This window comes from Bradysia coprophila, unplaced genomic scaffold, assembly GCF_014529535.1.
Source record: "Bradysia coprophila strain Holo2 unplaced genomic scaffold, BU_Bcop_v1 contig_248, whole genome shotgun sequence".
Lineage (NCBI taxonomy): Eukaryota > Metazoa > Arthropoda > Insecta > Diptera > Sciaridae > Bradysia > Bradysia coprophila.
In genome coordinates this window covers 825,929-851,969 of record NW_023503509.1, presented here as the reverse complement: position 1 = coordinate 851,969, position 26,041 = coordinate 825,929, and the positions used below count along the sequence as shown (strand labels likewise).

Here is a 26,041-nt window from a genome sequence, read left to right as displayed (position 1 = left end):
GATTCGTTCGAATTGAGCATCGAGACAATTTTTTTTTATCATTTCATCTAACAATATTGTAAAAATCCTACCGTTTAAATGAAGCGATTCGCAAAGACTCCGTTAGGTAATTCGGTTTTAAGTCTTGTAATTCAAGGCGGGCGGTATTTTCAAATCTTAGTATTGAATCGATCAGGAAATGGTTTTTTGTTTAAGATGAGATTCAGGTGGTAAAATTGGTAACTTTTGTTCAAACTGAAACACATTTCGGCTCCAATAAGTCAAACTCCTAGCATGATTATATTGTCTATTGTTATAGGGTAAAAGGATCAGTTACTGGCCTCCATTAACTTAGTCATGGACCACTATCTCTGTCAAGCCCACATTTGTGTAACTCGAATTTCTCTTTAAAGTAATCGTAACTGGCAACGGGCCTGGAACTATCATGTTCACCCTATGTCTTCCTATTGGTAAATAAAAACCAAATAAATTCGTCAGAGTTTACAAACACGGAAAAAGCTTCCCGATAATTTATTGGACGACTCCACATCATGCACATACACAGTCATTTTCACTACTTTTTACTTTAAGTTTTCGATACAAATTTACAACACTGGAGAGGAGATGTACAGATTGAGACTAGTAATGGTAAGGTCGTTATGAGATGTGCAAAATTTGATTCTATGATTTGTTTAAATACAAAATTCCTGACTTCGATAGATTTGATTTTTTGATATGTGCTGCATTTCTGCATTTCTGCATTGTTTCCGGTTTCATTTTCATTGATTTTTTTTTTTGTTGAGTTGTACTATTTGAGTGGAATGAAGCGAAAGAAAAATTGTATTTAAACGTTGATTTCGATCTATTTTTCACACTGACACAATTCTAGATAATTAAAGTTATTTGCTAAACCCTTACTCTGTTCTTACCAACGATTAAACAATCTACATTAAATACAACTCTGCAAATCAATCTCTACGCATCTGTGTGTGTACGCTCACTTTTCCGTCACTTCTAAATTCAATCTTTTGTGGCTAAACCATGCAGTACATACTGAACATTTTCTTTTTTGTTATTATTTACAGAAACAAGATTCTTTTTATTTTTCGTTCGATTCAAATTTCGCAGTTCAAACAATGTATAGAAATATAACAACGAAAACTTTGAAAGATTTGCTAAAGAAGCACCCAAAGTGGTTGCAAAGACCTTATAGAGAGCACTTCCCTGACTATGGAACGTACCTCTAAGTAGCGGCGTTCCTTCGCAATTTATATGCAGAACGGTTTGCTGTTCTCACAGCTAGTAGGTACGTGTCATTTCCATAAAGAACTCTACTGCCATCTTCCATCGAAACGAAAAAATTAAGTCGATTAGAAATAGGGGAGAAAGATTTTTTCACAAGTTTTTTTTTGTATTTGTCGACGTAAAACATTATTTTAAGCAAAAATAGTTCTACGGTATGATTCAGAAGTGCATCCGGCAACAGGACCTAGGTTAAATCATTTTTGTTATGAATTCTTTAAAATTCTAGAAATTCTAGGAAATTTTTGAAAGCTCTAGAAGTTCAAAAAAATTCTTGAAAAATTTAGAAACTTTAGACAATTCTAGAAACTCTAAGAAATTCCGGGAAACGCTAGCAATTTTAGGAAGATCTAGAAATTCTTGAAAATTCAGAAATCCTAGAGAATTCTAGAAATTCTAGGGAAATCCAGAAATTCCAGCGAATTCTAGAAATTCTAGGTAATTCCAGAAATTCTAGGGAATTCCAGAAAATTCTCGACATTTTTGAAAATTCTAGAAGTGTCAGAAAATTCAAGAAGTTCTTAGGAATTCCATAATTTTTTTTAGAAATTTAAGAGCACTGCATTGTAGAAGAAATTCATTTTCCAGAAATTTTTTCTTTACAAAAATCAGCAATTTTTAAAATTTGCTTTGAATTAGAAAATTTTTAGAAAATTCTAGAAATTTGAGAAAATTTCAAAAAAAAAGTTGTCTAGAAAATATAATGCCCTCTTAGCAGTCATTTTTAGCTTCAATTATATTGCAACTTCCAAGATATTCGCTTAATTAACATTTTTGCAGTGATCAAAAACTGCATTTTTATGACCAATCCTGTTTTGATGTTTACACTGACAAAAAAAAGAGTTGAAAATCTTACCTGTCTTAGGTAACTTTTAATCTATGTTATCTTATTCAGCTGTATTTTTTGTATGTAGAGCTACAGCTGTGACAGCTATTGTAGGCTACCTGGAGACAAAGGTACCTGCAACAGGTAAGATTTTCAACTTTTTTTGTCAGTGCATTTATGGCGGCTGTCCTTCATAGTGCGAATTAAAATTTTTTAGAAAAAATCGGGTCACTTTAGAGACATACTCTAGAACAATAACTTGTCGAGAACGTCTATCTCCCCATTGAATAAGATCCTGTTCGATCAAAACGAAAAAATCAGCACAGGCTAGTTTCACACTCACATCGCTATTTATATAATAATAAGAAAACAAAAATTGTTTTTTTCATTCATTTTAAAATTTAATCACATTCAATATAAATCTAATTCTTTTGCTTGTTTTATAAATCTGGATGCTATCACCTAAATTACGTATCAAAATTTCAAAAATGCACCTTTGCTGAGGTCTTCAATTTTTTTCTTCTTTTTTGTTTGTTGTAAATTTATACAATCAAAAAAATTGTTTTTGTTGTGGCTCTGGTTTATTGTTTTTCGTCAAATATCTCTGGGTTTTATTTTTTTATTAATTAATTAGCATTTTGATATTTTTAGTAAGTGGAAATTAGAAAGGTTCCATTGGTTGGAGGGCAGTGTTTTTCAATTCAATTTTTTTTAAAATTTTTTTTCAATAGAAATTTTCATCTTTTAATTCAAGAATTATTACTTTGCCAACACATATACCAATTTTTAATATAATATTTTAGAACACTTATCCGAAACAAAAAGAAAAACATTCATCAAATATGGTCCATTCTAGTCTGTGTTATGCACTAATTTTTATATAAACCGTTCGTCTACAATAATTTATTATAAATATTGCTAGTTGCTATCTTCTATTTAACATCTCATTCATCTCAATAGTATATGTATATGCACTGAGATTAACTCCACAATTTTGCTTTGTTTTGTTTGTTTTTTTCTTCTACAACTATAAATGAATTGATTAACCAAAAATTTCCATTCATTTTCAAATTGAAAACCCAATTCTCTTTATGTTGACATAATAATAATAAAAACGATATGAAGAACTGAATCATTTTATGTACAAAAAAAGGTCGAAACTTCTTTCTCCTTTTAGTCCAACACACACTGAGATAAGGTGTGTCGTGTGCCATTCTAAACCAAAAATACGTAACCGAACCGCCTGTTTTGTTTCTTTCTTTCATTAGATTTTTTAATGTAAAATTATTTAAAATTATGGACTAGAGAGAGCTGCATATATGTATTGGATGCGACACGATCTTCACACACACGACTACGAAAATGCTAATTTATTATCCAAATGAGTCGCTGCTGATTCACTGTTCGCGAGACACACTTTATAGTTGACTGAAGCTACTGCTTTGTATCCAACGAGCAGTGTCTGGTCGCACCGTTAACTATATAGGACCGTAGTCGGATAACGCTTGACCGGGATGTGGTCCGGGCAATGTAACGACAACGGAGACGGCGCGCGGATCAACGACGGAACCAGTTCCAGTGACTGATGTGCCGCCAATATCTCCAGGTCATACATGGCTGGGCGGTGGTTGTTTCAGTACATGATGGTGCAAGTGGTGATGGCTTGTGGATGCAACGCTACCAACAGCCTGTGTGTATGGTGTGGCTAGCAATGAAGCAGCTGTTGATCCGGGAACGCCCATTCCAGAACCAGCATACGGATATGGCACTGGCGGTCGTTGTTTGATTAGAGCTTGATTGGCACCGGTTCGGTCGGGCGAGCCGAATAAACGTTTCCACAGCCTCTTCCACGAATCAACTGTTTTGCCCGACCAGATCCACACACCTGACGTAATACCAACGGCCAACGCCATGAAGTATTTTAACATGAGCACCCAGTATAACGGTTTTTTGCGTGGTCCTACAGCAGCTTTGCATGGGCATGCAATGCCAGTCATCCAGTCCTCGAAAAATGCAGCCTCGTACAAGCTGCACGCAATTACGATCATGGCAGGGACCGTATATAGCACGCTAAATATACCGATTCGAATCATCAGTTTTTCCAATTTGTCAGCCTTTGCTCCAGCACCGATTCCTCCCTGTTGCTTTATCACCGATCGAATCCGGAATAGCGATACAAATCCAGCCATTAAAAATGTTGTGCCAACGACAAGGTAAACGAACAATGGTGCCAGTACGAACGTTTTCAAATGTTCGGTATTCAAGTTACCCACATAGCAGATTCCTGCAATTGGATCGCCATCGACTGCTGCCATTAATAAGACAGATACCGATTGTAACGTAGGTATCAACCACGCAGCCAAATGGAAATACTGAGAGTGTTTAGCAATCGACTCGTTTCCCCACTTTAGTCCTGCAGCCAAAAACCAAGTGAATGCAAGAACGACCCACCATACTGATGAAGCCATGCCGAAGAAATAAATTAGTAGAAAAACGAGCGTACAAGATCCAGGCCCAGTTGATGCATATTTAATGGCACGTCCATCGCAGGCTATTTGCTCATGACCGAAAACCGTTCTCGACAAATAACCAACGGCAACCATAAAGTAGCACAACGACAAAAACACAATCGGCCTCTCAGGATATTTGAACCTTTCCGTGTCGATAATGAATGTGGTTAGTGTCATTAGCGTGCTGACGAAGCATAGTCCCGACCACAGGACTATCCACACTTGCGCGAAGTCCTTTTCTTCGTTTGTGAAGAACGCCCCGTGACACGGAATGCCGCAGTTTGGTACGTTTGCGACCCTTGCGACACTTGTGTTGTAATAGTTGTTGTCCTTCCCCAGGGGAACCAGCGGTGCTTTGCATCGGCAACCGCATTCCTTTGCCTTTTCCCCTGGGGTGTTTTGGCAGTTTTTTGAATTTTTACCCTTGCATTTGTCTTTTGGCGTTGTTTTCTTCGGTCCACTCGTGCCCGAACCACTCATGCCGCCACTGCTGCTTCCACTTCCACTGGATCCACCCGACATACTGCCACCTTCATCTTTCGGTTCCATACACAAATTTTCCGGATCGCCTGACACCGGAAATCGATCGCAGGACATCCGTTCCGGCCATTGAAAACTGTATTGTTGCATAATCGGAGCACATCCAGAACGGGATCGTTCACACACTGAACGACACACTGGAAGAGGTTTGTGATAGTCTTCGATACAAATTGGCATATAAAGTGAGCATAAGAAGAATCGCAGGTCTGGCGAGCATTTCATTTCAACCAATGGCACAAATTGATTCGCTTCAAGGCCAGCTTCCTCCTGAGTATCGTGATTCATGTCGTTTGGAAACGATGTTAAATTGTAACCGATTCCACGGCACATGGTCAGTCTTATCTCTTCACATCTGGAATTTGGATCTTTTGGTATAGCAGGTATAGCAGGCAGCGGTTCCACACCGCTGTGTATACTGTCGCCAGCTATTGCATTCACAGCTATCGTTAAAATAATGAAAATGTGCAATCTGGTAGTCATCATAGTGTTTGTTTTGGCTCAATCGTTTCGGTATTGAAATTAATATCTAAAAATTAGGTCCAACGTTCGATGCTTTTGTCGCTTCGCATTCAGCAATTTTCTCAATATATCGTCATTTCCGCTATCGGGATGTCATACATCATTGGTTGCAATTTATTCTGTAAAAAAAGAACGAAGAAAAAATATGTCAGTTATCGTCGTCAATTTGAGATAATGGTATAAATGGGTGATGGAAGTGATGGATGATCAATCTTTGTTAAATCTTTTTCGCTTACGAAATATTATAATACTTTTACGGACATTAATGCAAACGAAACTTGTAATCGGACTTTCGGTTTAACGTCTCCGTAATTGGATCGTGTATGCGATGGGTTTTGGTTTATTGTCTGTTCGGTATGATGTGTAATTCTCGGTTATTCTCTAATTTATCAAAATTGATTTTGACAGGTTGGTTTGCGACATTTTATTCGGATTATACAGCACCAGCGGTTTAAATGTGATTGTCGATTTAATGTTGATGAGAGTTTATTACAGTGCAAGTTACCACATACTGGAGGGCTTTTAAAAACAAGTGATAAACACCTTGTCCACTCAATTACAGTACTCCCATTACGAATTAGTTTAGCATTCCACAGCGACACAATGTTATGGAAATACGTTAACATTATGTTGGCATTTCAAAGTTGTATTTAAAACCTTGTTCTAGAGTAGTACATGGAACTATCAGTGAAGTGAATTGCAGAGAGAGTCAGAGATTCTTAAAACAAATCGGAACAATGGAACATCTATATACCACATACCAGTGCCAGGGCTGATTTTAGTGAAATAAATTCCTGCAAATTTCAAAAATTCGTTAAAATTTCTGAATTTCTCTCCAAAACATAAAAAACTAACTCAAAACAGCAGACGCACTTCGATCTATTGTTACTTTAGAGAAACAGATAAAACGCGACGGAAAAATTAGGGAATTTTCTTGAATTTAAATCCTCTTAAAACACGCGGCAATTTGACTCCATCATAAGGTGACTCTTTGAAACCTATGCCAAATCATTCAATTACCTGATCTTCTAGCCCTAGAAGGGTTTTAAGGGTGTTTTTTTTATACCACCACCACAAATCGTAGAAAATTCAAATTGGGATCGAAATGAAGATATTGGAGCCCAGTATGTAGAATGGAATGGCTGGCCTGACAAGTCAACGAAAATTTTATTTTTCAATTCCATTCTCCATTTTAAGCCGCAATTACCCTCAATTTGGATAAACAATTTGGCATATAATCAAACAATGGCCTTATGAGGGACTTAAAGTACAGGTGGAACACTCATCTACCAATTCTCTGCAGTTCATACGATATTGAGATTTTAGATTAGGAAAAAAGGATTTTTCTTTCTTAAATTTTTTCATTTATAAACCAGACATGTCAGACCATAATCCGCAAATTGTTTCTATTTAAATCACAATGATGTGTTTTATTGAGAAACACAATCCAGATGTCCAGCGGAAATGTTGCACTGTTTTTACTGAAATATATTTCTGATTTAATTGCGTTTCCCAAAATTAAGATTAATTCGGATCAACCCTAGGCAACTAATAAAACGTTGAACATCATTTTTTTTTTGTTTTTGTTCAGTCTCTCGACATGGTATTTATATTGGTATAGAACCATATGTGAGTGTGATATGTTTACAACAGGAAAAAAAGTGACTGTGTTCTACACGATATGGATGGATTTTTACCCAATAGGAAAAACTATGTGCACTCCAACAAATAAATATTTTTTTTAAAATAAACTCTAAAATAACAATAGCGAACCTAAACGCGTTTTAATTAAAATAAATAAAATCCACGATTTTATAGTCTGAGTCGAAACATAAATAAACGGAAAATGTTTAACTATCGACATTTTATATGTTATTTCCCATTTCTCGGTTTCGGTTGCACATTTTATTTGAATTTATATAGATAAATTTGTCTGGTTCTGTAGCTGGAATTAACATACACACGACAATTCATTTTCAAAATGTTATGATCGCTTGTATGTAACATATATGTAACATGTGTGTTTTGTTGTTCATTACTATTTAAACGCTCCAAGCTCGACATTTTTTTTTATTATTAAAATTCGTTCGTTAAACTCGTTTTCCTATAAAATTTACAGATTTTTACATACAAAATCCAATTTATTTGCCGTGTGTATAAATTCGCTCATATATATGTCATAGCACTGGCGTGACTATACTTATATGTTTCACAAATTCTTAAGATGGCATTTCTATTGGACGTATTTGTAAGAGTGGAGAAGACGAGAAAAAAACAATCTGTACGAAGAAGAATTGTCACCATAGCTGCTAAAACAGTTGTAAAAATATGCTTTAATGTCTTCAATCTGAATATATATTCGTATTAAAAGCGATGGCTTGTATACGGAGAGTATGTCGGTGTTTGTCTTCAGGTCATATAATAAATTTATATGAGCGTCATCAAATTAAAATTTTATGAAATCAAGAAATCGAGTTAACGAGATGAAAATGTTTTAAAAATAAAAAAAAATTAAATCACAACGAGAAAATGTTGTCCAATTCGTTTGGATTGCTTGTGCAGCAGAGCCGTTTTTTTTCCGTCTTATTCCCTTCTTAATACAAATTACTTTGCGAAATAATTATAAATCTGCCTGTGTACAGTGGCACAAGTTAAGTAGCATGCAATTATGATGAAGAAATAAGGAAAATCAAAATAATAAAATTTTCTGTTCAAATTCTTTGAGAACGTTGAGCGAGGAGTGAGGTTGAAGAATGAATGATAAGAGGTACAAGAGGAAAAAGGCATCCATATCCAAGGGATATGCCAATAAAAAATGTGAATTTCGTAATTCACGCCCTAAGTGCGGTCGAAATTAAAACTGGAAAGTGCGGAAGTCTTTCTAACGTAGTGTCATTTTCATACAAGGAAGCGTTGAAAGGCACATTTACACCGTGAATTGCATGATACCTTGGTTACTGTATGGACGTTATGTGTTTCACGCGAGAAAATTTCTTGAGAAATTTCATTATGATTTTCGTGAATCGGCACAATCAATAATCGTTCAAACGCGAGAAAAAAAAATGTTTATTTGCACCTGGGTGCAAATAGCCTAAAATTCACTATTGACATTCAGGCGTAAATAGCTTAAAGGACACTATTTTGACGAGGGTGCAACATTTTCATTTTTCCGTGTACAGACGACCTAACAATTGATTGTTTCGACAGAAGCAATTTGAATCTTTCTCTCACAAACCTAACTATTGAGTGTTTCGTCACAAACAACTTGGATCTTCCTCGCTCAAACAGGCCTAACAATTGATTGTTTCGACAGAAGCACCTTGAATCTTTCTCTCGCAAACTGGTCTAACTATTGAATGTTTCGTCACAAACAACTTGGATCTTCCTCGCTCAAACAGGCCTAACAATTGATTGTTTCGACAGAAGCAACTTGAATCTTTCTCTCACAAACAGGTCTAACTATTGATTGTTTCGTCACAAACAACTTGAATCAATTAGGTGCGAATAGTGTATTTTAGACTATTTGCTACCCACCTGGGTGCAAATAATCTGTGAAAGCTAAGCACTTGGGTCCTTGGGTGCAGATAGTTTACTGTTGCAAATTTCTTAAAACATTGAACCTCCAACCTCCTTGTGCTGAGAGGAGAAAACGAACTGAATCCAACTGACATCCTACTAAAACTTCTTAAAATTTCGTCTTTTTTTATTTAAGAATTTATATTGTTTAACAAAAAATTATTTGCCACATTAAAATACGTGTGGGCATTATAATATCCAGAGCTATATAATAAATATGACGTTAAGTCTTCTTTTGGCGAAATTTTGTTCAATTTTATTGTTTGTTTTTTCACTTAATTTATTACAACGTCTGTCTCGTAAATATATTTAGAAAGAAAATATAAAGCGGTTTAATGTCTTTGCAAAAGACTTTTCGAATGGCTGTCTACGCCAGCCAAAGTGTATGGTTGGTATACGTTTTTATGGTGTAAAGAGACCATTAAATGACCGTTTTCTGTTGCGCTGTTAACATTTTTTTCTCGCTTCAGATTTTTTATTGATTTTTATAGAAACTCCGGTTTGATTTTACTAGATTTGGGTTGGTTAAAAATTGATCGAATAACCAATCCCCTATTATTGTGCGTGGAACATTACCACTATCGCGAGTCCTGCATTGACCTAACCGAAAAACACTTGCACTTGTAACTACAACGATCAAGATTTAAATCTAAATAAATAAAGAAAAATTTATTCAAAATGTGTGGCTGTTAATTTGTTTAAATTCTATTCCGAACAACATAAAAATCCGTCCATAAATCTTTCATCGCCAGTATAAATATCTTCGTTTTTCCGAAAGAAAAAAAACAAACTGAGAAGTAATGTTAATCAACCCTATACTGACAGCAATTACAAATAATTCATTCATTAAATTGTAATTTATATACAAACAGAATTTATATACAAGACCATTCAATTAGGGCCCGGAATCGTATGCGCCGACCGTTCAAGAATGTCGGTGTGTGTTTCAATAAAACGATATTGGTCGTGGATGTTCATTTCATTTCCAGAAAAAAACACAAAAAGTTTTGAGTTAAATTTAAAACATGGACTGGATTCGCTCAGTGTAGGCAAATCCGTGCCCGAAATTGAAAATGTTGTGAAAGGATTACACGAACCTGTAACACGTATATGCTGTGTAATTTTCGTAAATTGAAGGCAAGCAGATATTATGCTTTATACCATCATATCGCACCTGGATGCCGAACGACGATGTGCTGTGCTATTCGAACCGAAATAGACATCCAATTTCTCATAGCACATGTTCAACATTCCTGCACTCTTCAATTTTAATATTCATTAATGGAAAAACAACAAAACGAAGAAAAAATCTTGACAATTTTCCGGGGGATATTAGACATATGGTATTAGATGTTCGTACAGCTCTACACTGTACGTTATACATGATATTGTGTGTCAAAACCCACATCTAAGTTTGAACACACAAAAAAAAATCATTTCATTTGTGTACAAAAAGACGTACATTCGTCATTGTGTAGGGATGCAGATAATGTGTGTCTGCTGTTGTCTATACATATATGTGTACCAAACAGCAAGGAAGAGCATGTCTTTCACATATCGTTTAAAAACAAAGTTCATGTCAGATGCAATTATGTTCCGGTGTTGATGGTAATGACATGACAGTTAAAATTGACACATGTTTTGGAATTAATTGCCAATGAAAATTCGAGAAAAAAAAACTTATGGTTCCTGCTGATGGGGCTTTGAGAAGAGCACATCGACGTTAATATTCGGGAAAATTGATAATTTTCAGTTGAAATCGATCAATTGATCGACTGATTGGCATTTGACAGTCATTCAACGGTTGTGACAATGAATACACTCCTCGTGTTCGGTAGACCAACTACAGTCGGTATATAATGCAATTCTCAGCCGTATATTCAATTTACACGGGAAAATTACATCCATGACTGATGATTTTCGCGTATTGGCAATTTTAAATGTTTGTTGATTTTTCTCAACCGTCAAGTACCTTCTTGTAAAGTGCATACCATTAAAAACGTGTTATGCAGTAAGAATGCATGCATATTTATATATTATGTGCATTCTACAAAAGGTACCATCATACATTGCTGGAGGTATTCTTAATCTTGTTCTTGTTTAAACTGGAACTGATTGAATATTCATTAGGTTGACTTACTATACGTATAATACAAGTGAAGCACGTATATGAGCATCACGTTTTTTTTTCTCTCTCCTCATTTCAAACAGTTCCTGTTTATTTAAAAAGAAGAAAAAAAAACTCCTGCCTCTGTGCCATCATTTATATTATGAGTGATTATGAAATTGACGATTGCAGAGAATATGGATTCGAAAGAAGAAAAAACTTTATAATTTGCAATCTGGTTGAGCGTGATCGGAAAATACGTCAGTTGGTTTTTTAGTCGGATAGGTTCGTATGGTTTAAACAAAACTACCTTCTGTACAAGAAAAAAAAATTGAATTTCTTCATCTGTAAAATTCACAGTGCTTGTGGAATCGAAAATGAATGAAGAACAGAGTTAAATAAAAACTTGAAACAACAATGTTGTTGAACAAGAATGTGAGGAACGATAGCTTTTTCGGATGGTTTTTTTTTTATGAAAGCACTGCTGCACTTTTATTGTGTTTTCACAAGTTTAATATTGAGATTGGAAGAGAATGGTTGTAGAAGATTCGATATGGAGGGAATAACTCGGATAAATACTGTCACAAAGTAGAGTAACTGTGAAGGGGGTACAGTGTGAATTAGGCCGAAAACACAACGACCAATTCTGCGCTGCTGAGATCGAAAATTATACTAACTTTTCCATCGTAATCCGATTTGTTCCATACGTTAAACAATGCAAAACAGCAGCAAATCTATCGATCTCAGCAACGCAGAATTGGTCGTGTGTTTTCGGCCTGACGTAGAAGTGTTCACAAAACGCCAAGTGTCAGTGCTATCTATCTCACGATTAACGCTACCTGAGGGCGCATCTGGCTAACAGTCTTTGGACACAAAATCTTACAAAATAACGTGAAATAAGCGCCAAAATAGAAATTTCGATTGATTAAACCAAGAGGAGTGATCTGGCTCGCCTGATTTCACCATATGGTCAGTCCGGCCCTGAACTCGATTTCCCCGATTAAAGTTGTAGATCTAAAATCAGCCAAATTTGTTAATATCGTAAGTTAACTGAAGTTTCCCTGCGGTGTTAGTCATAAGTTGATTAAAATTGTGAAGAAATAAAAATCGTTTCGTACTTCACTACCGTACTCGTAACATCAACTTTCTTTATATGCGAGGAAACGCCACACTACTATATCAAAAAATGATGCATGGAGTTGGTTGGGTGTTATGTGTAGGTGCACAAAATGTTCTCATTTTATCAGAAAAAGCAACCATAGTGAGATGACAAAAAGAAAAGAATAAAAAAAACTTAACAAAAACATCGTGTATGAGAGTAGTTACGTACACATAGCACATTATACGAGTTAAAAAGACGGTGTACACAAGAATAATGCACAAAACCAAGTCTCCCGTTTTTCTAAAATAAACACCTTACTTGTTAGTGTTCTTAGCTGTCTTGCTGGTTCGTTTTCTTGTTTTGTTTGCTTTGAGACAACTCTTTTCACACTGATGAAAAGACAAAAATAAAAATTACAGAAAAAAAGCTGTGAAAATTCGTACCAAAGTTGAAAGCACACGTTAAATTCTTGTTTTGTGTCGTTTGTTGTTTTTAGCAATGCTCACGGTACTTTGGAAAATTGTAAATGGAACAACAGCAAAATGAAAAACGGTAGAAACAGCCAAACTGTGCACACATTTCGAAGACTGAATTCGGTGAAGTGAATGATATAGTAGCAGGCGACTTAAAACTGTAGTTCTGTGGAATATTAATCAGAGCTCAGAGCACATGAACTTCTACAGTCCTGGTGGTCTGATACTATCCAGTGATGCATTAAATCCAACTATGAAAAACCACTGACGAAATTGAACTAATTTATGAACATACAGTACGACATTATGACCAAACCCTTTTAGATGCAACGTCTAATTTTCTAATTCAACCAGTTTGAACATTTTGTTCATTTCACCCCATTTTCCACACAAACACAAAAACTGATGGCTGTCATCAAATAAATCCTCAACTGCAACATTACATCTGTTCAAAGTTTAACGAACGATCAACCAATTTTTGTTTGAATTTAGTTTTTGTCATACATTAATCATCTCGCATGAATTCATATACTGCCAACAACACACACAGATCCGGAACACTGTTAGTGTAATTATGTATAGAGATAGTTTCATACGATGATGATGATGATGATGCTACATTCTGTGCAGTATAAATAATCTACCTGATAAAACTGTCACATCAAAATGAAGCTAAATATTTACTCATTAACTCGAATTAATTATTTATTCAATTGGCTGATGGCTTATTATTTCAATATAAAGTGTTCCATTCGAAATTTGTTTATTTTTTCGTTTGGAGCGAATGTTTTCGGTTATGTTTCCTGGACTCATTGAAGTCGTTAAAGTCGTTATTTTGGTCGTAGAATTTCGATGTATACATAGCAAGACCATTAATCGATTAATATTGACACGTAACTACGTAGACCTATCCGAAATTGTGTTTTTTAGGACATCTGGTAGAACTATTTCGGTTTCGTATCTAGTCAAAAACGCACAAAAAGGAACGGACAAGACAAAACTCTTTGATCCAATCATTGCCTTGCAAGGGTAGAATACCAAGTACGGTTTCTTCATATTTTCTATAGGTAGGCGTTAGCCCAATCAATCACCCCGTTTATATACATGAAAACGAACACCACATTCAATCCATGATGTGATTTTGATTAGAATTCTGATCCATCGATTGTGAAATAATTGAAATTGAAACAGAAAACAATTGAACCTCCGACATTGTAGCGAACTAATGGAAATTAAATTTAAATTTAATTACACTCAAACTCGACTCTCAAACCGATGTACAAATTGGTGACCTATGTGTATAGGATGTGCTATGTGAAGGCACATTGTGTCTCTAAAAACCAGATACACTCCAGCCATCAGAGTATTGTATGTACACAATGCCGCACAGAAAAACACGGAGAAACGTAAAATCGAATAATTCAAATTTTCGAAAATATGTTTCATGTAATGGCAAAACCCATCACTCAATCTATCAAATTCCTCTTTGTCAAAGGAAAAACTTTTAACTACATTGCCGCATCAAAATGGCTTTTTGTTCGCGCATAATTCAATTTTTGTCAATCAATCAATGCGAATGGTGTGGTAGATGGTTTTGTGTGTCGGGTATAGTGTGCAATGGGTAAAAGGCTACATTGAGCACGGATGAAAGCTTGACAAAAAAACACAACTCGAGTGAATCGAATTCGACGATGGCATAAAAGCTTTGCCGTCGCCGTCAGTATATGTGGGAAAATAAATTGAACGTGGGTTCGCCACCGCATTAAAGTATAATTAGTGAGAGAGTACTCATCATTCGAAAAAGCTTCTAATCCACTGGGAACTCCATCACATTTTTAAATTAAAAAATTCGACGAGTGTCCGTTTAAGAAACATGTTGTGTGCCTCTCTGCCTTCAATTTAAGTTTTTTTTTTTTGCTTTTTCTTATAAATTTATCAAATTGTTAACCCAAAATAAACGTTTCACGAGTGTTTCGTTTGAAACATAAAATTTATGAACTCAATTCACTGATAACCTCTGCAAATATTGTTTTTTTTTCTTTCCATAAATATTAAGTAAAAAAGCAACAAAACTTTTATTATCAAATCACTTATGGACTTATGGTGGCACAATTTGATAAGAACTTGATTGACACGATGTTTAGGTAAATTTTTTTTTGTTCGATATGTGTGTTGTGTTTATCGAAGTCTTATGCTGTAATCAATCTGGCATAAGGGTTTTTGATGGAAAATATTTATTTTTATTTTTTTCGATGTAATTGATGATCGAAATTTATCAACGGCTCTGAATGTCACGTTTGAAACATAAATATATCATCGGAATGACATAATTTACAACTTTCAGTTAATTTAGTCTGGTCGTGAGAATCAAGTCGTACCAAAAAATTTGAAATTGTTTTGTTCAGGACGACAGACGGTATTACTCTTTAACCATTCACAGACGACAAACAAATATCAGCAAGCCCTTTTGTATAATCATTGGATCTATTACTTCATTTGTTTTAACAATTTTTCAGACGACTGATGTGAAATCTTTTACTTCATTTCTGTTAACATTTGGCTACCTATATAAGAAGAAATCAACCAGAGTGTGTCGATTGTTTCTGTCTTCGTTTTCGATAACAGATGATTAGTCCGTCAGTGAAAGGTTTGTAGGTGGCGGTTAGCGCTTACTGTTGAAAGAACCAATCGTCAAGTTAAAATTTGCAGATTCTACTCACACACACAAAAAAATAAAAACGAAAAAAGAAAACAATGTTAAAGCTTCCGGTAAGCTCTGGGATTCACGGAGTAAAGACTTATTTAATTACAGTCATTCATTTCCGTTTATTTCATTTTCATTTTCCATATGGAAACTTAACATCAAGTGCCCGCCACAAACTAAAACAAAATGTAATAAAAGCGCTATAAATCTTTTCGGTGTCGTGTGTGGCTTTTGAAGTTGATTAATTAACTTTAATGTTACAGCAAAATAAATGGAAAATGAGAAAGCATTTTCACAACAACAACAGCGCACTATTTAGCTCGGCCGTTTTAATCAGCGTTCGTATATTTTCTTTATTTTAGTTAAGTCATAATGCATGACTTACTTTTTCCACAATAAGAAATGTGTATCCTTTTTCGGTGCCATACCATTTCTTTTCAGTTCTTTTATGTTCGTTTACGATAATATAGCACAAAAGCTGTAGTTGTTTTAATTATATTATACTGCTGATACTTTCAAATAGGACGGTGGGTATATCACTGATAAACGAACTGAAATCGGCAGAACAATTGGTTAATAAGAGATCGATTCGGGGTGTTTACAACCCACTTAATTGATGTTCTAGAACAGTGACTCAATGACTTGTGAAAATCTATCATTCTTTTATGATGGACGGAATGTTTGTTAGATATGATTGACGAGCAAAGCTTTATTTACATAAAAAAACATGACACGACATTGCGAAGGCAAGGTGCTGTTGACGAGCAAGCAAAGTATTAATTGGCGAAGAGAAACATTTCTACGGAAAAGGTTGCCTCAAGACATTAATAAAGGCGTCCGGTTTTTCTCTACATTATCACTGCCGTCCCAGGGTCCCACATAGTGTTCGCGTTATTCCTTTATCTTACAACATTGATGTCACACTTTTTGCGTACACGCTACAAGCTTCTTATGAGGTTACGGTTTCAAATCTATATATGCCAAGACTGAAATCATTTGTTATTGAAACATTTTTAATGGAAAGACCTGTTGAGCTTGACGAGTAAAATTAAGAAATTTCCAACTTCTCTGGCACGCAATACCTAGAGTACGAAATTTTAGGGCGCTGCTAGCTTAATATTAAGTTTACATTTGGAAACTGAAAATGAAATAAATGACTGTAATGAAATCATGCCCGCACATTAGTAAATTTTCCAAAAAAATTAGTCTTTACTCCGTGAATCCAAGAGCTTACCGGAAGCTTTGCCATAGTTTTCTTCTTTTGTTTCTTGTCTGTGGAATTAGCAAATTTTGTCTTGACAATTTGTTCCTTCAACAGATAGTGCTCAAAGTCTGGAAAAAGCCATTTAGTGAATTTCACGGACGGACCCATCTGTTATCAAAAACGAAGATAGAAATAACCGACAAACGCTGGCTGATTTCTTCTAGCCATATGCATAGTAAAACAACGAAGTAAAAGATTTCACATCATCAGTCGTGAAAATTGTTAGATTAAATGAAGTAATGGATCCAATGATTATACAATGAGGATAGGATAGGCACTGCTGATATATGTTTGTCGTCTGTGAATTATTAAAGAGTAATACAGTCTGTCGTCTTTAGAAAAGAAAACAATTTAATTTTTTTTGGTATTACTTGATTATAAGAACCAAACTAAATTTAACGAAAGTTGTAAATAATGTCGAAAATAACGGTACCAAAGAGAAATAGGCTTGAGATCATCCTCAGTCTACACCAAACCATACATAGCTTAACCATGAAACAACATCACTCCACCGATTAACATCCAACTTCATGAACAATATTTCTTTTTTCCCGATACGCACATTCTCCCGAAAAAGACTTATAGCCCAAAATTGAAAAACAACTTCACATATATTCAACATAAGTATAATTTAAGCCAACATTAAAATTATTCAACAGAGATAAAGATACAACAACATTTAGGTTAAATTATAAACAGAAAGTCAAACATGCAAACGAAAATAAGTAAAAAAAAATCAATTTAGCCGTGTAATAGGCATACTAATCAGGTGTTGAGAAAAATGTCTGTGATATCTGTCGGTAAGTCTTTTATACATAAATAATGCTATTCATGGATGCTGTGTGGATTCAGTACATTTACATCGGATACATATGTATACGCATGGAATGCTTTAGTGGTACGGATTTGTTTTTTTTCTTTCTATGTACATTGTACGTAAAGTAAAAAAAAATGAAAGAAATTTAAATAATTTCAAATAATTACGTGGATAATGATCAAGAGATGTAGAATAATGCTAGTTGTTGGAAGAGAAACCAGCATTCTTGAAAGAAGCGAAAGTCATCTGCTATAGATACAGGGGACAAACTAAGCGATGAGCTCGGATAACTCGCGTCTTTTATAACGAAATTTTTGCACAAACCTAATGAATTAAAATACTTTCTATCAAACGATATGCGTTAGTTTAAACAAAAGAAGTAGTAGATTTTAACTATTATATAGCGCCCGATTAGTTTGTTATTCATAAAGGATCAAAAGATTCCTAGACTTAAAGTCTCAAGAAAATAGTTGGGTTATGTAGAGCAACCGGCGATAAACAAAATAGCATTAACCGTTGGTAAGAATAGTGGACATCAACTATTATTTTGGTTATCGATTTCGGAAAACGAAGGATTTTCAAGCTTAAACCGACATAAACATCTCATCTCCGATTAGTCCCATATGTGATGTCATTAACGATACCGCAAAAGAACCAATTAAAAAGTTTTTTTTTCCTTAAAATCAGAATATTTAATTAATAGCCCACAAAAGTTGCCGGTTTACGCTCATAAACAACATCTAAACGATACAACCAAACATCTTTTGTTCACCAGCCGTAATTTATTATATCCCCCGAATCTGCTGGTAAATATTTTTCTCATGTTTGTACGGTTGTGTTGTTAAAATAAGCATTGAAAATGAACACAAAATGTGACCGTGATATTCCATAGAAGATTTTGGTAACATAACCCATACGATATCGCGGTAAGAATTTTTTTAATTTTTTTTTCTTCAAAACGGTACGGTCTATGTGTATCGTTAGTAAGCGCAGTGTATAGTTTCTTGTAACGATGATAATACTGTACGCATACAGATAAACGTAAGCCAGCAAGCAACTCCATGCTGTGGTACAAAAGCCAATTTACATAATTAATTATTCATGACAGACGCCTATCTTGTTAACTGAATAGACATTCGAAACGTTTGTAAGTGAAGCGTATAAAACACAACACAAACAAGGATATTATAGTAGATAGGTAATATTTTTAGGAATCGGTTTACTGGTCGACGTTGATGGTTTCTCGGGTTATTTAAATTTTGCAGCAAATTTGGCTAAAAGCCATGAGATTCATTATTATTGTTGTAATTAATTACCAAATTGTGCGGTTTAATTACAATTAGAAATTAAATGACTGGTGGCGACGTGGTTATCGAAGCCAACGGCTGTGGTGGCGGTTCCAGTATCAAATTAAATTATGATTTGTCTAAGTTCCCATCTGAATAAAAGATTGAGGCAAAGCTTTCATTGAGGTAATAGTTGCAACATGCAAAATGCGTAAATGTCATTACAATTGGCAAATGATTACTGCCAGAGTTTTGATCTGTTAGGTTCATTGATTTGATGCATCTTTTCATTGGTTTGTATTTATCAATCGCCTCAAAAACACTGGCTCTCATCAGACAAAGAACAGTGCTTTCATTAAGCTTATGAATCGCTAGATGTGTACATGCTTGCAAAAGGGTACAACCAACCTCATAGAGGTTCGTTTTCACTACCACCGTAATAGCTGACTTGTAGCTTCATTTCTCAATACACTTCATTACAAAATGGCCAGTACTTTCATTTAGCTTATAATTCGCCAGATGTACACATGCTTGCAAAAGATATTACCAAAGTCACAGAGGTTGTTAACTTTGTCACTTTAATCACGACCTGGTGACATGTAGCATTTTACGTATTGTTGTACTGCTTTGACAAATACAGAACATCTAAAGATGCATCATCATCTGACAGATGGATGGAAACACCCGAGTTAACCAAAAAAAAGTGTTGGATTAGTCACATTTAGTTAACCGAACCAGAGACATAGAAACACTCGATGTCTCAGTGTACTAGAGAGGACAAAAATTAAGGTCTTCGTTTTTTTTCCTCAACACTTGTGTAACCCATCAAGTCGTGTTCGCATTCCACTGTAAAGGAACAATCAAAATTTTTATGACCAGACGTATCTTATTATTAAAAGTAAGCAATTAAATCTGGCAAAAACCAAACAATTCCTCTGAATATGGTCATTAATAAAATTTAATTATTGCCAAGAAAAAACATTGTTAAATAATCGAATTTCTATAATTACCACCTGCTTACACGATAGTTTCGACCAAAAAAAGCGAATCAAAAATCTAAAATTTAAATTTTAAAAATGAAAAAAAAAAATTGTCATAAAAAAGTTGAATCAATAAAAATTTCTACAAGACAACGACGACTTATATGTGATGGCAATATTTGAATGAACGCAAAAATAGAAGAAAAAAAACCTTCACCGAAACGTGATTTTTTGTTTGAACGGTTTGGCGGTTCGTAGAATCATCATAGGAAAGTAATTAATTAAGATTAATTAAGTCTAAGCTTCGTATGTTTAATTTGATAGATAATTTTAACATCACTTGTGTATCCATGAATTGCGAAGATTTCACACCTTCACTGGTATAAGAAGTTTGGTATAGAATGGCATTGGAATTGTTGGTGTTAAGTCTTTTTTTCCGATCAATATGTTTGACGACAAATTGTTTAAATACAATGAACAAATGATAAATAAACTCAATTCATTTTTTGGACAACAAGAAACCACTTACTTATGCATCGTGTGCTGCTAAACTTTGTTTGAGTACGATTTTAAGTCGTGCGTGTTACTCGAAAAGAAATCGATTGACTATCCATTTCGGTGAACGACTGGGAGAATTTTACACCTTTCCCGGTATAATTGGATAAAAATCGAAAAAATATTTTTTATTTTGTGTTAACGAGGACCTCGATTCTTTAATTTCGTTTTCTTCATTTTTCGTAGCCTTTTTTTGGGTCCATGAAATGAAATGTTACAGTGAAACATGCAAGCCAGCATTACACAGTGTGCTCCTCCACACATCAGTTAAAGAAAAGAAGAAAAAAATATTGTAAAGACAAAAGGATCCCACTGGCTATATTTTCAATATATAATAAAATTGAAATTGATTTCGTTTCCAGTTTGATTTGGGTATTTTGTTTCTTGTTTTTGTTTTTTCTCTTCTTCGGTTTTCGGTTGTCTGGACCTAATTAACATTGACTGTTCGATGGGTGTGTGTTTTTTTATTATTACTTTCGTTGAAATGTTTTCTTGTCTAATTTATTTATTTGTTTAGCAGATGCATTCAAGAAAATAATTCTTTTTTAGTATGTGTATGTTTACATAAGATCTCAATGAAAACTAAACGAAGAAGAAGGAAAAAAAATTGTTTTTAATGCTGGCACAGGTTTTTCTGTATTTTCGTTTCGTTATATGAATATGGGAGTTATAATGGAGAGAGCAGTTTAATACACTGTAACATAAAATGCTCTGAAAAACATTCGTTGTTTATCTAATGAAATTTTTTTTATTTCATTTAAAAAACATGCATTCGATGGAATCTAACATCACGCATGCATATTTAGTAAAAACAGTTCGTATATATACACGGCCGCACTTTATCCCATATAGAGATTTAATTAGTGAATGCAACAGCCATGGAATACTAGGAATATATTTTACATTTATCAAATGGTGGCAAAACGCTATTTTATCTGGCAATCAGTCTTGCTACACAGAAACGTTTTCACTGGAAGCAGCATTTAAACACACAGACTTGTGATGTTAAATGACCAATAGTTAATCCCCAGCACGTTTGTTTTTCCAGACAAATTCAACGATATAATCAACGATCCACGATTCATCATTAACATATTATTGGAGTTGGTTTGTGTTATGAAGTAAATGGATTTTCTCGATTGGATGTTGTTGGTTGGCTGATTTTAGTTTCGAATATCTGTCTGTTTCGTCGGTTAAGAATTCTTCAATAACCGCAATTATCGAAATCGGAATGGATTGGTCGAAGATGTATAAAACGAGAAACGATTAAAATCAAAAGCATCAATGTTTCGTCTGATTGATTTTGAATATTTTCTCCCATCGGTCTCGTTAGCATTGGTAGCAATTGACCCCAATGTATATTTTACTGGATATAGTCATTAAGCTAAAGTTGTTTTGAGTTTTGGTTGTGCTATTTTGTTGGCTATGAGATTCAATGGGCAAGGGCGATTAAACATCGATAATCGAAATGTTCATTTATTTCTTATTGACTTATGATGCTTTTAAGTACCTAATGCTTCGTCACGGATAGTCTACTGCATACTGCTGATGGTGCCTTTATCATACAATGTAAATACAGGAAAAGATTTCTTTTTCTCTTGTATTCATTCCGAGATTGGTTCACAAGAAAATTAATTACAGGAGCATAATCTTCTGGTGAACACCTCTTTAATTTGCTTACTACGACGACCGGAAAGTGTGATAATAAAAGCGTTATTAGAGACACTTCTCTTACAGATTTCTTAGAGAACATTTAATTTTCGCTGACTGGTATTTTTATCCGGAAAACATTTTTCTTTCGTAGCCACACGATTACTTATATTTCATTTCCATTGTATTTTGCTGTTTTGTTTTGCATTCATAAAATAGCAACAATTTAAGATTATGATTCCAGCACCACATTTTCATTTCGTGCAAATGCAGGCTTTATCATCCGGTTAATCAGATTGTAAAATGTTTTTATTTATTTAAAGAAAATATTGTGTTGCTCTTTGTCTCCATTAGGTACGAAGAACATGTCCATGAAATGGTCGTTTTTTTTCTCCTCAGTTCTTTTTTAAAAAACGTTTTATGTTTCTTATATTTCGAACCACAGAACCACCAGGTATGTACTTGGCATTTTATTTATGACATTATGGGTGTAGAAAATATTCAGAACTGGTTTAGATTCTGTTATATGCGCAGCAAAAAAGGAAGAGCAGAAAAAACCGAATCGCTCGTAAAGGCAATGGCACATAGGCAATTTGAATGTTTTTATTAAAATCACCCCCTAAGCGAAATTGAATGAAAACATTCGAAATCAGTTTGATGTTATTCGGTTGACTCGACCGATTTGTTGTAAAAACAAAAAAAAATGTTTTCATTAGAAAACGACTCTGTCGGATGGTTTTGTGAAAAAATAAAATAGAAAAAAATATCTCGAAAAGAAATAGAGAAATGTTGCATGTGTTGTTATTGCCATTTCTTAGCTTTGTGAACAAATAAAAAATATTCAGAAATTTCTAAAGGAATAAATATAAAAAGGAAAAACCAACAAAGACGTCTATTCGTTCGCTTTGCAAACTATATATTCAAGGTCCACACACATTTTTTGTTTGCTTCATGGGATGAACAGTCATTGTCTGTGCAGTATGGTTGTAGATCAAGTTTCAATGCCTAAAGCAATCCTTTCTCTACTCCTTGGCCTTACTTTATACTTTCAGGGAATTCACGTAGGAAGTGTCAAAAGCCAAACAGATATTCATGATATCCGAATGTAGTAAGCCAAAGTTTGGTGTAAATAGGACAGTCGATAGGCATGTGAGTTCTGTCTTACTTTAGATCAGCAAACTTTTCAAAAAATGTTAACTGACGATCTGTTAAAAGCCCCTCACTTGGAGAACTAAAAACTCGCATTTGTTATCAGTATGCGCCCAGTATCTTACAGTATCTTACATGCTAAAACTAAAGAGGCACACGACTTAAGGTATCCACTAAGCGGTACTTTAAACGAAGGAAGTAACAGATTTAATCGTTATATTATTATAACTATCCCAAATGTCCAATTAGCGAATTATTTGTCTATTGTAAATGGAGCTAAATCAATGAAGTTTCATTTTTCTTCTAATTCGCTATAATTGGACATGTCCTTTTCCTGCATTTAGATATTCAAATGATACACTTGCGGCGAGGTGAAAACTCCTCAATTCTGTTCTTCTGTTCTTAGAGATGGTGATCTTACCACACAAGATTTATATTTTAACGAAGGCTGTTCATACCATGTATGATTAATAAAACACACCACAGGCACTGATATTTCTGCAGATGAACTACCTTATCTTATTTAAGCTTCAGGAATTATAGGCATGATGCACAAGTGAGTCATATAGCAGCATTTAATCAATTATGATAAAAACAAAATGTTCTTATTGCCCCAAAATGTAAATGATGTGACAAAATTCTTGTTTAATTAAGTTCGAAAGATATCAAATGAATGATTAAAATTTGGTTGCATGTACATCCGACGAGAGAAGAAAAAAAAAACACACCAACCCAATCGTCTAATTGGGAACACGAACACAGAAAAGAAGAGTTAAAGCTCACACTAATTAAAATAAGATTTTTGGAATTGATTTCACTCATTCAGAAAACAGAAAAAGAAAAGGGAAAATTACAAGAAAAAAAATTGTTTATCTCGAATGTGGTGCTGGTTTCAGATTGTATGGAGTGAAGTGAAGTGAACAACAAAAAATTACGTCAATTAAAATGATTTATAAACAAAAAATCGCTACAATTAATCTTGAGTAGACAAAACTTAATCATAAATACGAAATTAGGTAATTTATTTAAACAGAAGAAACAAACAACACAACCTTGTTCAAGTAAAGTCAAATATGTCGTTTTTTATTCGAACTTGTTACAAAAATAAAACCAACCATTCGACTTCTTAGATTTTTTTTTAAATACGAAGTGTACACCAATAATCTTAACGAACAAATCAGGTAGAGAGAGAGAGAAGAGGCAAAAAAATATGACTCTGTGTGTGCATATGAAACCCCGTTGCGTTTTAAAATTTATAATTTTATGTTCAATACGGTGTGTCTGGGGTTCATTTTTCAGAGTTGTTTTGTGGAAGGAAAAAAAAAATAAATAACAAAAATTGAAACTTAAAACCGTAGAGACATATTTCTTACATGCATGGACGTTTTTTTCTCTTCTCTGGAATTCATAAAAATGTGTATTCGACATTGGCGATTGTATAGATAAGAAAGTCAGTCAAAATATTTTTTTTGTCATTGAAGTTAACACAGGACGATCATTATTTTTATGATGGTTAGACACCATCACGGGCATATGGTTGTTTATACTGCCATAATTTCTATGAAATTTGGGATGACATTGAATTATTCGCTTGTTTAACCAGCAGTTCTTGGTCGTAGCTCATTTATTTATATATTAATTAACCTGTCACATACGGCTATTCATCTTTTATCGACAACGACGAAAAAAAAGCCAAGCTCTGGGTAATGTGGTCCTTCATATAGTGAAATGTTAAAAAAAATGAAGTACAAGATTTGAGATCACCCGAATAAAAATTCTTTGATCGATGGAAGTAATAGACCCGATAATAATACTGGTCATATGCTTGCCGTCTGTACCACAAAATAAGTATCTCCACGTTGAGTTTCTAAAGTCACTGTAAAGTCAATTGAAAGAATTCTGCCTTAATATTTTTAATACAGGGAAATCCATTACCAGAATTGGATTATTGGCATGAACACTCTAAGTTTCAGGCTACATGAAATGACTTGAGAGTTGCTCAAAAATTTTAAGATTTATTCTTCAGTGGAGATCGACAAAAATGATGCCTCTGCTTGTCCTCTAACTATGGCGAACCAATCCATTTGCCATCGAGAATTAGATTAATCAATCGAATAATTTAATTTATGTGACCAAGACAACCATAAATTATGACAGAAACGACCAGTCATCTGTTGCCGACATCTGTTGTTCTCATATATATGGTAAAATGTATGTTTAAGCCAATGAAGTAAAAGATTCCGCTGCAAACAAGTGTAGATAATTCCAACGAACGACGTAGCAGATTGAATGATCTGAATCTGTTACTTCGTTTGTTTAGAGTTTCGCCAAATATTTGTTACTGAATGTTTTGACATACATACATGCCGCTTGTCAAATGTTTTAACGGATTGAATTAATAAAGTGGAAGCATAAACTGTCTGGGGGCTTGTCCGAATCAGGTGTTTCGTTTGCATTGAAAGTTATTAAAACAAATCGATTTTCATCGAGCTTACCTTTTCAGTTCGACATGATTCCCGTGTTCTCCCAAAGTAGATCCAACAAAATCTAAAACAAAAACAAAAAAACGTTCGGTTAGTATATATTGTGGTGCGTAAATCGAGGCGTTTAAATTTCATTTACTCGTGGAGTTATTAAGCAATTCAATATTGGAATTATTTAATTAAACATTTAGCAGCCCGGGAAAATGGCATACATTGTTT

General features: G+C 34.4%; 1 protein-coding gene across 1 annotated transcript in view; it reads right to left on the bottom strand.

Annotated features, from left to right (window-relative positions):
* Window positions 1–2,545: 2,545 nt before the first annotated feature.
* Window positions 2,546–26,041, bottom strand: part of LOC119078238 (frizzled-2) — a 40,569-nt gene continuing 17,073 nt past the window's right edge. Inside the window, exons 2-3 of the mRNA XM_037185699.1 lie at window positions 25,835–25,886; window positions 2,546–5,795 (exon numbers count right to left, since the gene is read on the bottom strand). Of these exons, the coding sequence (XP_037041594.1) occupies window positions 3,715–5,640 (1,926 nt within the window). The 5' untranslated portion in view covers window positions 5,641–5,795; window positions 25,835–25,886 and the 3' untranslated portion in view covers window positions 2,546–3,714. The remainder of the gene's footprint in view (window positions 5,796–25,834; window positions 25,887–26,041) is intronic.